The 13426-nt window shown below is 40.0% G+C and overlaps 1 protein-coding gene across 1 annotated transcript in view; it reads left to right on the top strand.

The window, feature by feature from the left end:
• Positions 1–1167: 1167 nt before the first annotated feature.
• LOC111150881 (WD repeat domain 64) overlaps positions 1168–13426 on the top strand; it is a 136385-nt gene continuing 124126 nt past the window's right edge. Inside the window, exons 1-2 of the mRNA XM_022508551.1 lie at positions 1168–1312; positions 6485–6615. Of these exons, the coding sequence (XP_022364259.1) occupies positions 1168–1312; positions 6485–6615 (276 nt within the window). The remainder of the gene's footprint in view (positions 1313–6484; positions 6616–13426) is intronic.

Here is a 13426-nt window from a genome sequence, read left to right on the forward strand (position 1 = left end):
TTGGCTTATTTGTTACAACTCATGAACCAATATTGATACTTTGCTATTAGTTTAAAGCCTATAGTTAATCAGACTGCTTTATTCTCTACCTTATGTCTTTTTCTGTTCCAGCATCTCAACCAGGATACCACATTACATCAAGTCATTCAATCTCCTTAGGCTTCTCTTGGCTGTGATAGTTTCTCAAATATTCCGCATTTCTCATGGCTTTGATAGTTTGAGAAGTACTGGTCAGTGGGTTGTTGTTTTCTTTTTTAGTTTTTATTATTGAAGTATATTTGACATACAGTGTTATATTAGCTACAGGTGTACATCATGATGACTGCACAATTCTATACATCATTCAGTGCTCACCATAAATGTAGGACCATCTGTCACCATCCTACATCACTGCAATACCATTGACTATATTCCCTCTGCCGTATTCAACTAATGACATCTTGAAGAACTTTCTTCTCAGTCAAAAACTACTCCTTGCCCATCTCTGCCTCACTTATTTTAATTGAACGTCAATGGATAAAGGAAGAAGAAAAGTTTTTATTTCCTCCGACCTCTAAAAATATCTTTTTCAGGAACATAAATGACAAATGCTGAAGGACACTTTCATCTTTAGAAGTGTTTTTAGAATGAATGTCAAGCTCACTCTCCACAGCATCTTGAGGAAGGCAAATGGTTTGAGGTGGGAGGAGGTAGAGGGGAGAGAAAATAATGCCCAATTTCCTTCCCTAGGGAAGGAAATCCATTCTACTTCCCTCTCAGGGGGTGCCCCCCCCCAACACCCATTCACTCAGTCACACACACATACACACTCAAACACATACTCACACAGTTTGTGAGGAAAGAAAGCTGAGTGCCCTCCTTATAAAGGAAGTGGAGGTTACAGAGATATTATGATGCAATGAGGACCATATGAAAGACACTGGTAACATTATGAGGTCAGGATTTTTACTGAAATGCTTCTCTATATGAAATGCATTAGATGAAGCCAGGCTAAGGTCCCAGTGGCAACTCTGACTCCTACCCACAATATGAGATTTTAAGATCAAAGGGATGCGACTCAGGACAAAACTTGAGGCAGGGAGGCAGTGTGACAACTGGAAGTTGTTTCAAGTTGACAAATTTGTGCTCTTTCTTTCTGCACAGAAATAAGAGATTCCCTATGTCACTATGGATACCAAGGAGCAAAAGCATTTAAACACTGAACTTCAGATTAGTAATTTTAGGACAGCCTTGAAGGGGTTTAAAAACTTGGTTGAGAAAGCAGCAGCCCAGAAAAGAGATGAAAGAGGAGGACTGCTTATCCAGAAAGAAGGTAAGGTCAGTGATTATGAGCAGTAGAGTCAGGTGTGTTGATGAGAACCGTGAAATGTTTCAAGCCATCAAAGAGAAGCACCATAGCTTAAGAGCCAAGACATCAAATGACTCGCTAAAGGCCTAAGTGGTCCTGGGGGAAGCTTCCTTCACTTCTCTGAAACTTAGTTGTCTCAAATGTAAAATTAAGAGATTGGATGAAGTGATCTCGAAGGGCTCTTCCGTGGGACCTACACCCTATGGCTTGCTGGTTGACCTGGGACTCTCAGGAGTACACAGTGACCATTAGCAAGCCATGGAAACCACCCTGCTCTCTCTTTACTTAAGGGTATGGTGAGACCATAAAGAGTTTCGTAAGCAGAGCAAAGTGTTTTTTCTGCAACTTTGCTTCATTCACTGTCTTGGCCTCTCCCCATATCTCTCGGCTGAAATGATTCAAGCATGCCAAGGTAAGTGGAATGAGGTAGGCAGTAGTCTGCCAAGAATATTAACAGCAGAAAAAATGACACAGAATGGTGGGTCAGCGCTCAAGGGGACAGCTTCAGGGCATTGTGGATGGCACTGAGGACAGCAGTGACAGATAAGTCTTACCAGCACAGTAAAACACTAACAGAACAAAGCCTGCTGTTACAAGGAAAAGAGCAGAGCCCCTATAACCGTGATAGGGTTCGCATAGCCAGTTTCTGACTGTCCCAGGCTGTACAGCCACAAAAGAATTGAATTGTTGACTTTGGATGATCAAACACAAGCTGGTATTATTTGAATAGTGGTCAAGAATTTATAAATCACCTTTGAAAAAGAGAACTTATAAATCACCTTAATAAATATAAATTAATTGATTCTCTTGACAATTCTAATAGGCAAATATTACTATTATTGCTATTAACCCCCAATCCCATTTGTTAAAGGATGGCAGGTACAGGGAAATCATCTGCCTGAGTCACTCAAGCTCTATGTGTTAGAGCTAAGCCTCAGAGCTTCAAGATGGACTTTTTAGATGAGTGTGAACTTGGTTGGGCTTTCTAAACCATTACACAGAACTTTTATTTTTCCCCAGTCAGCCTGTTTACCCGTCTCTGTAATTGATTTCCCAAACCTTTACCACTTTTGTTGACTCCTCTCTGGATCTCAGCTCCTTTCAGCTATGGTTCCAGCATCATAAGGAAAAACAAGACCAAAAGACAAGAATTCCCTCAACCTCTCTTTCCTCCACTTCTGAATTTCCCCAAAGCAACACCTGTCATTTTGTCCATCTGTCCTGTCCAAGGCTATCACTTTGCTGCAACAGCTTCAAAATCTCCTTTACACTGGCTTTGTTCTCTCAAACTAAAAATATTCCCAAACATCCTGACTTTGACTTTCTCTTCCCTATAAGGTATCACTGTATGCCTTTCTTTGCTTCTCCACTAAATTTCCCCACAGCATCACCACTTAATTTTCAATCTATTCAAGTCTGACTTCTCTCATCACTTTGCTGAAAATGCTCCTACTGAGGTATCTCAGCACCTAATATGACTGCCAAATTCAATTGTTTTCATTTTCCAGCATACCTGGACCTTTCACTGCATTAGCTCACGCCTCTGCTTCCAGAAACTATCTCCTTCTGTGTCTCTCATCACACCTCTCTCTTATTTTTTTCTTTCTCATTCTTTCTTTGTCTCTCTCTCTCTCTCTCTCTCTTTTTTTTTTAAGTCTTCCTGTGTTCTCTCTCATTCTTAAAGCACTGATGCCACCCACCTAGTCTCCTAAACTAGATATCTTGCTATAACCTTTGACTATCTCATGGAATCTTACTCTTGGGTTATTACAACAGGGGTTCAATATAATCATCTTCTTGCCAAGAGTTATTCCTTAATTTTTTTTTTAAATGCCACATCCCTGGCTTAACTCTGCTCTAAAGTCCATATATGTGAACTTGGCATTCGGGGCTATTCCCAGCCATGCCTCAATCTACCTTTATCGTATCAGCTCCTGGAACTTTCCCTCTATGAACTTTCCATCCTAAAATGAACTTTTTAGCATTCCCAAGCACCTCATACTTGTAATGACTCTGATTTTGTATGTATCATTCCTTCAGTGTAGAATGTCTTTCCTCCCTTTTGTTGTCCTCATAAATCTTGCTCATTTTTCAAGACCAAATCAAATCTCACCTTTCTGTAAAACCTTTCCCCAAACAAAGCCACCCTTAGCACGGTTAATGCACTTTCTTGCCATCTCGAGGATTTCCCTTGACCTGCAGAAATTGATGTGTGGTCCTGCCCCTTCTCTCCACAGCACTTGCCCTGTGAGTGCTCGGAAGGCTTTGTAACCCTAGGACTAGCCCAGTCTTGTGTCCAGGAAGTGCTCCCTAAATGTGTGCTAAGCAGAGGTGCCTGGGTGGCTCAGTCGTTTAAGCAGCCGACTCTTGATCTCAGGTCAGGTCTTGATCTCAGGGTCATGAATTCAACCTGGGCATGGAGCCTATTTAAAAAAAAATGTGTGCTAAGCAAACAAGGTAATCTTGCTTTCACTTCAAGCTTGCAGTCACAAAGCCACATTGAAAAACTTCCCTCCTCTGTAGTACATATGTGTATATATGTGTTGGTATATGTATACATGTGTTGATACAGAACGAATATATTTCAATAGATATATAGTAATATATATTTTATAGAATATTATACTATAATATACGACAGCCTAATGTATAGTAGGTATATTATATGTCTATTATATATAATATAGATTCAATAAGAATTACTGCTAGATTTCCTAATCTGACAGAGGGACTGATCTGAAAGACTGTGAAGGAGAAATATAATCTTAACTTTTCAGACTGTTAAGGCTGGCATACCTTCATATTCGTTCTTAATACTGGAAAATAAGATCTGCTTCTCACTATAGGCAGGAAGCTAAGAATCAGAATGTTTTGATGTCAAGGAATTCATCTGCGCTCTTTAATCTTCTTGTCAATGACCTGATAGAATTAGAATCACCCTAGGAAAGAAAAGTTTCATCCTCCTCCTCTAGCCACATCTACAATGAGATACATTTACATGGAGACACATTACACTCACCATGGTGTGAATTTAAAGAGGCTAATCTATTTAGATATCTCATAAGAATTTTAAATGTCATATGACCCAGAGGGAATGCTTTATTTTCCCCAGGAATCATGGTCCCTCCTCAATTGCCCCTGCTTTGGTAAATAGCACCAGAATCTGCTGAGTTTGAAAACCTGAGACCTAAGCATGAATCTAGAACAGGATTTCTCAAGTTTGGCACTACTAACATCTTTGTTCTGTGTATATGAATGTGGGCTGGGGGAGGGATATCCTGTGCATTGAAGGATGGTTAGGCATATCTCTGATCTCTACTAAGTGCTGTAGCATTCCCATCCCTAATTCTAACAAGCAAAATCATCTGTAGATGATGTTGCCAATGTCCCTGTAGGAGACAGAGGGGAAACCTCCCCTGGATGAGAACGACTGGTCTGGAATCCTGCCTGTCCTTCACTCATCACTCCTGCCCCCCAACAACTTCCAACTCCATCTCGCCATCTCCAGTCCTACCTCTCAGTGCCTATATCACTTATCATCCAATGAAGGACATTTCCAGGAAAGAAAGGGATTTTTTTTTTTTAAGATTTTATTTATTTATTTGTCAGAGAGAGAGCGCGCGCGCACAAGTAGGCAGAGTGGCAGGCAGAGGTGGAGAGAGAGGCAGGCTCCCTGCCGAGCAAGGAGCCCAATGTGGGACTCGATCCCAGGTCCCTGAGATCATGACCTGAGCAGAAGGCAGCGGCTTAACCGACTGAGCCCCCGAGGCGTCCCAAGAAAGGGGTTTTCATTAATAACTAAGTTGAGAAAATCAGTTGCATCATTCTGGCCACGCCTCCACTATCTGAAACCTGGACTAATGCACTAGCCTCTCTCTGGGCTCATAGCTGTCGCTCTTACCTCTCCCAGCAGCCACTATGCTTTGAGAAAAGCAAACGTTACCAGCAAGCTGAGAATACAATACAAACTGCTGACTCCAACCTAACCCTCCTTCTTGATAATCTCACGTGACAGTGCTTTCCCTGTCCTCACTATACTCCCTACCCAGTGACCCTCCCAGAATATGCCAAACTCTGTCCAGACTCAAAGTCTTTTTGTTTGTTGGCTTCTGCCTGAAATGCTCTTGTCTAGCTTTACACATGGCTGACTCCTTTTTGTTTATCGGGTCTTGGCTTAAATTTTTTACCCATGTCCTTAGAGAGGCTTTCCTGAGGCCCATCGCTGCTACCACCATTGGTAGGTAATTCTATCACAGCACCGTATTGGTTTCCTTCCTAGTATTTAGCTCCCTCTGTACCTTTGTACTTTATCCCTTTGTACTTTACACCTTTGTACATTTACTTTGCTACTAAGGTGTGACAAACAGGAGAGCCTCCGGAGCACGCTAATCTTAAGTGTATAGCACAGTAGACTTGGACGTTGTAAACATATCTGCAGCTACCAGCCAGATCCAGGCAAAAAACATTTCTAGCATCCCAGAGAGTCCCCGTACACACAGATAACTGCTCATCCAATGCCTAACTCCAGTAATTAGTCTTGCCTGTCGCAATCGGTAAATATCTTGTTTCTTTACATGTGGATTTTATGTTTCTCCCACTAGAACGTAAACTCCCCGAGGAAGGGAACTTGTTTATTTAGTTTGAAGCCCAGTGTCTACCTCAGTTCTCACACTTAACAATAACGATGCCTTTTCGTGTCAAACTCCTTCTTATCTTTAGACTCAATAGTAGCTCCCAAGTGAATCACTAAATTTGGCAGAATCGAACTCAATGGTGTGTGTGTGTCCACATACCGTCAAGGAACCAATTAAGAATTGCTCTTTGCTCCTGTCTCTTCTACCTGAGATGAGCTCTCACAGACACTCCTGATTGGTAAAACTTTTCATAATAGGAAAGAACTAATCCACTTTCTTATCTTTGTATTCCTGAACAAAACTCCTTGTTGAAATGTAAGCTGTGGAGGAAGGACTGAAGACCAAATTTTATTCTAAGTAATATTTTAGTCAAGGATTGAGTTATGTTTCTAATGTAAAGAACCTTAAATAGGTTGAAATGAGGAAACTGATTAGAAGATAGGAAAAGGAGCTGAGTCCTTGGAGTCTGGTAACAATGTTCTTGCAATTTGTTACAATGCAGATGTAATCGATTATGACAAGTTTTATGAGGCTGTGCAGGAACTCTTTGGTCCAGAAGTGAAGAGTCAAGATGTGAAAAGCTTTTACAGGAAACTCTGCAACAACCCCGATGTACCTATCGACTGGTGTGAGGTAGCACTTTTCATGTTTATCATAAGAAATCCAGGTATTGTTTCTCCTTGTTCAGAATAAATAATTTATCCAAGTGTGATTCCCACAGGGGTTAAGCCCATGGCGTGTATGTGGCATGTTTGAATGCAATTAAAGATGTGACCACCGTCCCTAACTGAACGTGACTGAGACAGACAGAGGTTTAACTATATTATTCATGGCTAACTCTTGAATACTCTTAGACGGAGCTGCCAAATGGAAGAAATATACATGCCATTAACAACAACCAATATGTTAAATGCCTTCATTACATTCTCAAGGAGAGATCTTCCTTTTCAAATAGTTTCAAAGCATACAAATATCATGTAAGAGAAGAAAAAGACTATGGTTGACCACCTCTACCATTTCGTGAGTCACTTCCCTGTCTGTGCAGTTCTGTGTCCCTTCCACCATTGTCTGGTGTTCTTGGATGAACGTAGAGAGGCATGTTTGGTTAAGTGATCTATGGACTATATATATATATATCTATGGATCTATGGAAAAGGAGAAAGGAATGCCTCTGATCGTTGTTGAAACTCACAGAAGACTGCACTCTGTAGGTTTGTTTGTAAACCAGATTCTTCCTATTGTAAAAGGATTCAAGGTAACTTACAATTTAAAAAATTGCACACATGCTTATAAGCAATGGAAGTAATATTAAAAATTATCAGGCTCTTTCTCAAAAATCAGTAGATAGAGGGACACCTGGGTGGCTCAGTCAGTTAAGTGTCTGACTCTTGATTTCGGCTGAGGTCATGATCCTCAGGGTTGTGAGATCGAACCCTGTGTCGGGCTCTGCACTGAGCATGGAGCCCCCTTGAGATTCTCTTCCTTCCTCTCCCTCTGCCTCACCCCTGCTCAAAAAAAAAAAAATCAGTAGATACAGTAGACAAAAAGAAAAGCAAAGATTGAAAGGATTTGCCTATCATTTTTAACAAGCTGGTAGATACGTATAAATAGAACTTTGAACCCAAGAAGACACATCTTCCCAACTATATGCACATCACAAAGCTGTGCATGCATAAAAGTAAAAAGGGCATTTCAGTAAACTCCAATATAAGAAAACTAGGAATCAATAATAAAAGATTGCCCAAATCCCTAAGAACTGACCAAATAAAAAAAGAATTAGTTTTGGGAAAAAATTGTAAACAAAAAGCCTATTAAGCCTTTAAAGAATACATAATTCCTGCATTATATGTAGTTTTGTACAACTTAAGAAAAGCTGATAAGTTAACCCACTCATTTTATGAGGCTATAATAACATGAACTGAACAGAGAAAAAAATGCCAGGGAATGATAGGCTAATATTGATGCTGAAATCCTAAATAAAATTTTAACAAGTCAAATCCAGCAGTGCATTAAATATCATTTCTGAGTAGAACTCATCCCAGAAAAGTAAGGGCAATTTAATATTAGAAAGTCCAGAAACATATTTCATTCAATATGTTAGAAGAGAAAAAAAAATACGATAATTTTAATTAGAAGTCAGCACGCTAAGGCCCACAGGCCAAACTGAACAGCCACATGTTTTGCAAACAAGGTTTATCAGAACACAGAACACTCACCCATCTATATACTTTGTGGCTATGTCTGTGTTACAAGAACAGAAATAAATAATGTGACAGAGACTGAATGCTCTTTAAGTCAACAATATTTACTACCTGGCCCTTTTCAGGAAAAGTTTGCTGACTCCTGATCTTAAACTAACATAAAAAAAATTTTTGATAGAAATCCAGTAGCCATTCCCATTTTTAAAAAGAAAAAAAAAATCTTAGCAGAATAAGAATGATGGACAATTTCCTGAACTTGGTAAAAGGTTGTGTTCATTTTCTGGAGCTGCTGTAAAAAATGCCCACTAATTTAGCAACTTTCCCCTCGGCTTTATTGACGTAGAACATTGTGTAAGTTTAGGTGCACAACGTATTAATTTGTACATTTCTCTATGTCAAAATGGCTGCCTCCATAGGGTTAGCCGTCACCTTCTTCGTGTCACATGATTACCGTTTCTTCTTTGTGGGGAGAACATTAAAGATCTACTCCATTGGCAACTTTGAAGTATACCATGAGGCATTCTTAACCATAATTGCCATTCTGTACATCAGATCCCCAGAACACATCCATCTTATAATTGGATGTTTAAACTCTTTTAACATGTCCCCTTTTCCCGGATAACCACCATTCTAGTCTCTGTTTCTATGAGTTCAGCTTCTTTTGATTCCTCATATAAGTGATATGTCTTTCTGTGTCTGACTTATTTTACTTAGCATAATGCTTACAAGGTCCACACATGCTGTTGCAAATGCCAAGATTTATTTCTTTCTAAACTTTACAACTTCAAGGACACACATTTATTATCTCAGCATTTCCATGGAGCAGGAGACTGGACACAACTTATCTGGGTCTTCTGCTCAAGGTCTCACACGGCTGCAATCATGTTATTCTCATTTGGAAACCCAACCAGTGAAGAATCTTCTTCCAAGCTCATTCCAGGGGTTGGCAGAATGCATTTCCTTGTTGTGTATGACTAAGGGACTCAGCTTTTTATTGGCTGGAAGCTGGAGACTAGAAGGTGCCCTCATGTTTCCAAGACTGTCTGCAGTTCTTTGCCTTATGAAACACTACATAGGCAGTTCACAACTTCACTTCTTCAAGGCTTTCTGCACAGTCCCTGAGGACAGTCTTGTATAATGTAATATAATCATGGGAGAAACAATCGAGCACCTTTGCCTTATTCTTTTGATTAGAAGCAAGTCACGAGTTCTAGGCATACTCAAGGGATGAGGGTTCTGCAAAGGTGTGACCCACTGTGTGTGTGGGGAGGGGATTTACTTTAGGATGTGCTCTTCTTTTTTTTTTTTTTTTTAAGATTTTATTTATTTACTTGACAGAGATCACAAGTAGGCAGAGAGGCAGGCAGAGAGAGAGGAGGAAGCAGGCTCCCTGCTGAGCAGAAAGCCTGACTCCGGACTCTATCCCAGGACCCCGGGATCATTACCTGAGCCAAAGGCAGAGGCCTTAACCCACTGAGCCACCCAGGTGCCCCTAGGATGTGTTCTTCTAACCAGAAGTCTCTAGAAACCTCTTTAATCAAGGGTCATATTTAATGATAAAGTACTAGGAACACTCCAGCACCTGGGTGGCTCAATAGGTTAAAGCCTCTGCCTTCAGCTCGGGTCATGATCTCGGGGTCTTGGGATCGAGCCCCGCATCGGGCTCTCTGCTCAGCAGGGAGCCTGCTTCCCCCTCCCTCTCTACCTGCCTCTCTGCCTGCTTATGATCTCTGACTGTCAAATAAATAAATAAAATATTTTTAAAAAATACTAGGAACACTCTCATTAAAGTTAAGAGCAAGAAAAGGATGCCTATTATCTTTACTGCTCTTCAACACTTTACTGGAGATTGTAAGCAATGAAAAGACAAAAACAAACAAACGAACAAACAAATAAGATTTATATATCAAAGACAATGAATCATGAATGTCAAGCTTGCTTCTTTTTCTTTCTCTGCCTCCTTCTCTTCCTTCCTTCTTTCCTTTGTCCTTCTTTTCTTTTTTCTTTTCCATTCTTTTTTTATAGCCTGTTTCGGTTGAGCTTGCCTTTAGAGCCCTATATTCAATGGTCAATTTTCCAGTGTGTCTTGGGTTTTCAGCAGCAGGTTTCTGAGAGTTGCCGTGCGGTTACCTGAATTCTATACAGCGATGACCTGTTTTTCTGGAACGATCACGAGTTAACGTTTGTGTTGCTAAAATTAGAGGGAATGTTAGTCATTTTATCAGAATCCACTACGTAGAACTTGAGAGTAACTGCTGGGTATTACCAAAGGTAGAACCCCTGAGGAAAGGTTGGGCCAGGACCAGAAGAGGCCCCCTGATTAGAAGGCACAGGTAAAACAAGACAGCTGTATTGGTAAGATGGCCAGAGAATGACGGGGAAATGTTGGATTTATCCTTAGTGAAGGTACAGCAGCACGAAATCTCAAAGAAGCTTTGCTAGGAAAGACCCTCATCGGAGACGGAACCCTTAGAAACTCTAGACTGCCACACTGCCCAAAACACTTGCCCCTACCCCCAGGAGGCTACTGAGGACTGGAAATGTAACTAGTCTCGACAGAGATGTGCTATAATTATTGAATACACACTGGATTTCAAAAATGTAATACATGAAGGTGGTGTAAAATGGCTCACTAGGAACTTTTTATATTGGTTACATGGGGAAATTATGTTTTGGACACATCAGGTTAAAAATGTATTATTAAAGGGTGCCTGGGTGGCTCAGTTGGTTAAGCCTCTGCCTTCAGCTCAGGTAATGATCTCAGGGTCCTGGGATCAAACCCCACATCGGGCTCTCTGCTCAGTGGGGAGCCTGCTTCCCTTCTCTCTCTGCCTGCTGCTCCCCCAGCTTGTGTTCTCTCTCTCTCAAATAAATAAATAACATCTTTTTAATAAATACAATTAAATCAATTCACTCTTTTTACATTTTCAATGTGGCTACTAGAAAAATTTAAAGTTATATATATGGCTCTCATTATGTTTTTATTGGACAGCAGAGAAAACGTCAAAATAGACATAGAAGGAATTTGCCCTGATCGGCAAAGATGGGTTTTTGCTGGCAAATGAATGAAAGATGGACAGACCACGTCCCACGGAAAGAGTCCAACTTTGTTCTTTAGGAATAGCTCCAGAAAGAATGAGAAGACATTTGGCATTGTTCTCTAAGAACACAAGCATAAGAGAAAAAAGTTTAATATAGTGTGTTTAAACACCAGAAAATCAAAGAAAATGATAACAATTAGCCACCATGATCAGAAATGCTCATTCTGAAGAATGTGATTTCACATTCTTTACTCTCAACTGGTTCTACGGATAAGTCAGATGTGCAAAACATCCCTTTTTATTTGGGCAAAATTATAAATAGAGGCCCATACATCAAATATGTAAAAGTTTTTAAATTCTAAGTTTAGCAATTGTTAAATTAAGTAGGTTCTATCCTCTAATTTTGACAAACATGCCTTAGTAATGTCCTGGAAGTCCAAGTGAGAATTTAAAATTCTAGTACTTTGTAGTTTCACATCGAAACAGGGAGACAAGGGGAGAGTTAGGCCTGGCCTGTGCTCCTTCTTTTAGTGTGTGTGTGTGTGTGTGTGTGTGTGTGTGCGCGCGCGCGCATATATATTTATATATTTATATATATACATATACTCCGGGACTCCGGGATCATGACCTGAGCCAAAGGCAGTCGCTTAATCAACTGAGCCACCCAGGTGCCCCATATATGACATATATATTAACAAAAGCCCTTAATCATCCAAAGATTAGCTTAAGAAATCCAATGAACAGTAAGACAGTCAGAGTTTTAAGAAATCAAATTAACGATAAGACAGTTAGTAATTTTGTAGGAATACAGAAATAGCTGTCTTTTTTCCTAAAGGTTGTAGGTATACAAAATAAACATGTTTTTTCAAGGATCTAGGCTCAATCACACTGTGTAAATCCTTTGGATACTGTCCCACCTACTCATAACTTGAATTCTCTGTCACTAAACTTGGAGTAGCAATAATTTTGAGAATCACATATCCTCACTGTTCTCAATTTTTTAATGAACATTTCTCACGTGCGATGGTTCATGTACTTGAATTTCTAATGTAGTATTTCTGGATCACCAAAAATATGAAAATGAGTATATAACGAGTAATTCATATCAACATCAAATAATTTATGCATTTCAAGAAATAACAGAAGTCTGTTGATACTATATTACACACTTGGATTCAGAAAATCAATGCTCTAAAAATGTCCCAGGAGGCCAACAAATGAGACACGGTCAATCCACTTACGTGAGAACCTGGCCTCCATGTTCTCAGTTTTGAAGAGAAAGAATTATGTTACAAATGTTTTGTTGTATGTAAACAGAACACTTCTTTGTCCATAAAATAAATGGATGAAGGAATAAGTAAAGAAAACCCAGATTGCTTCATTGTGTAGGTGAGGAATTAGAGCCCCATTCTTTTCCACGTCTACTCCCTCTTTCTCCTTCTCCTTCCCTTTCTGGTTAGAACATCACAATTATCTTGCATTTGTCTTTTTTCGGACACCTCCTATGTTCTCATCTATTCTCCTCAACAGCCCCTCCCCACCACGTAGACTGAGGCGGGAGATGTTTTGCAATAATAAAGATGAGGGAAATGAAACACAGAAAGGTTAATTGACTTACCAAAAGCCACAGAGAAAGTAGGTTTTGGATCTGGAGCTGAGACTTTCTCCTTCTGTCTGCAGTAATTTCATATGACATTATTCTGTTGTATCACCTGGGTTCTTCTCTTCATAAATCACACGCAAGTTTAATAGAAACACTTGTGAGCAGCCTCTGTAAACTGTATATACATGAAGAAAAATGAGGTTTAAGAAAATATTGCAGGAAGCATCTCCTCCTATTGTTCTGTCATTCTCCTCACAAACTATCTGTGCCAATGCTCCTAAGAGGCATTTCTATTCCAAGCGGTGTGACCTAACCTTTCTAACCTTCAATCCATCACCTGTAAAATGGAAATTCAGGGCTGGGAGACTAACTTTGTCTCAGTACAGACTATCATTTTTTAAAAAAATCAGTCATTGTTAACCTTATCGGGTAAGAAGAACTGGGTTTATTATTTTAAAGTCAGGCACGAATGTAAAAAACTGATTCTTTTTTTAAAGCTTTTATTCATTAGAGAGAGAGCGCGCACAGCTGGGTGGGAAGAGGGGCAGAGGGAGAAGGAGAAGCAGACTGCCTGCTGAGCAGAGAGCCCAATGTGGGGC

Source organism: Enhydra lutris, unplaced genomic scaffold (genome assembly GCF_002288905.1).
Source record: "Enhydra lutris kenyoni isolate GAN:26980312 unplaced genomic scaffold, ASM228890v2 scaffoldscaffold24, whole genome shotgun sequence".
NCBI lineage: Eukaryota > Metazoa > Chordata > Mammalia > Carnivora > Mustelidae > Enhydra > Enhydra lutris.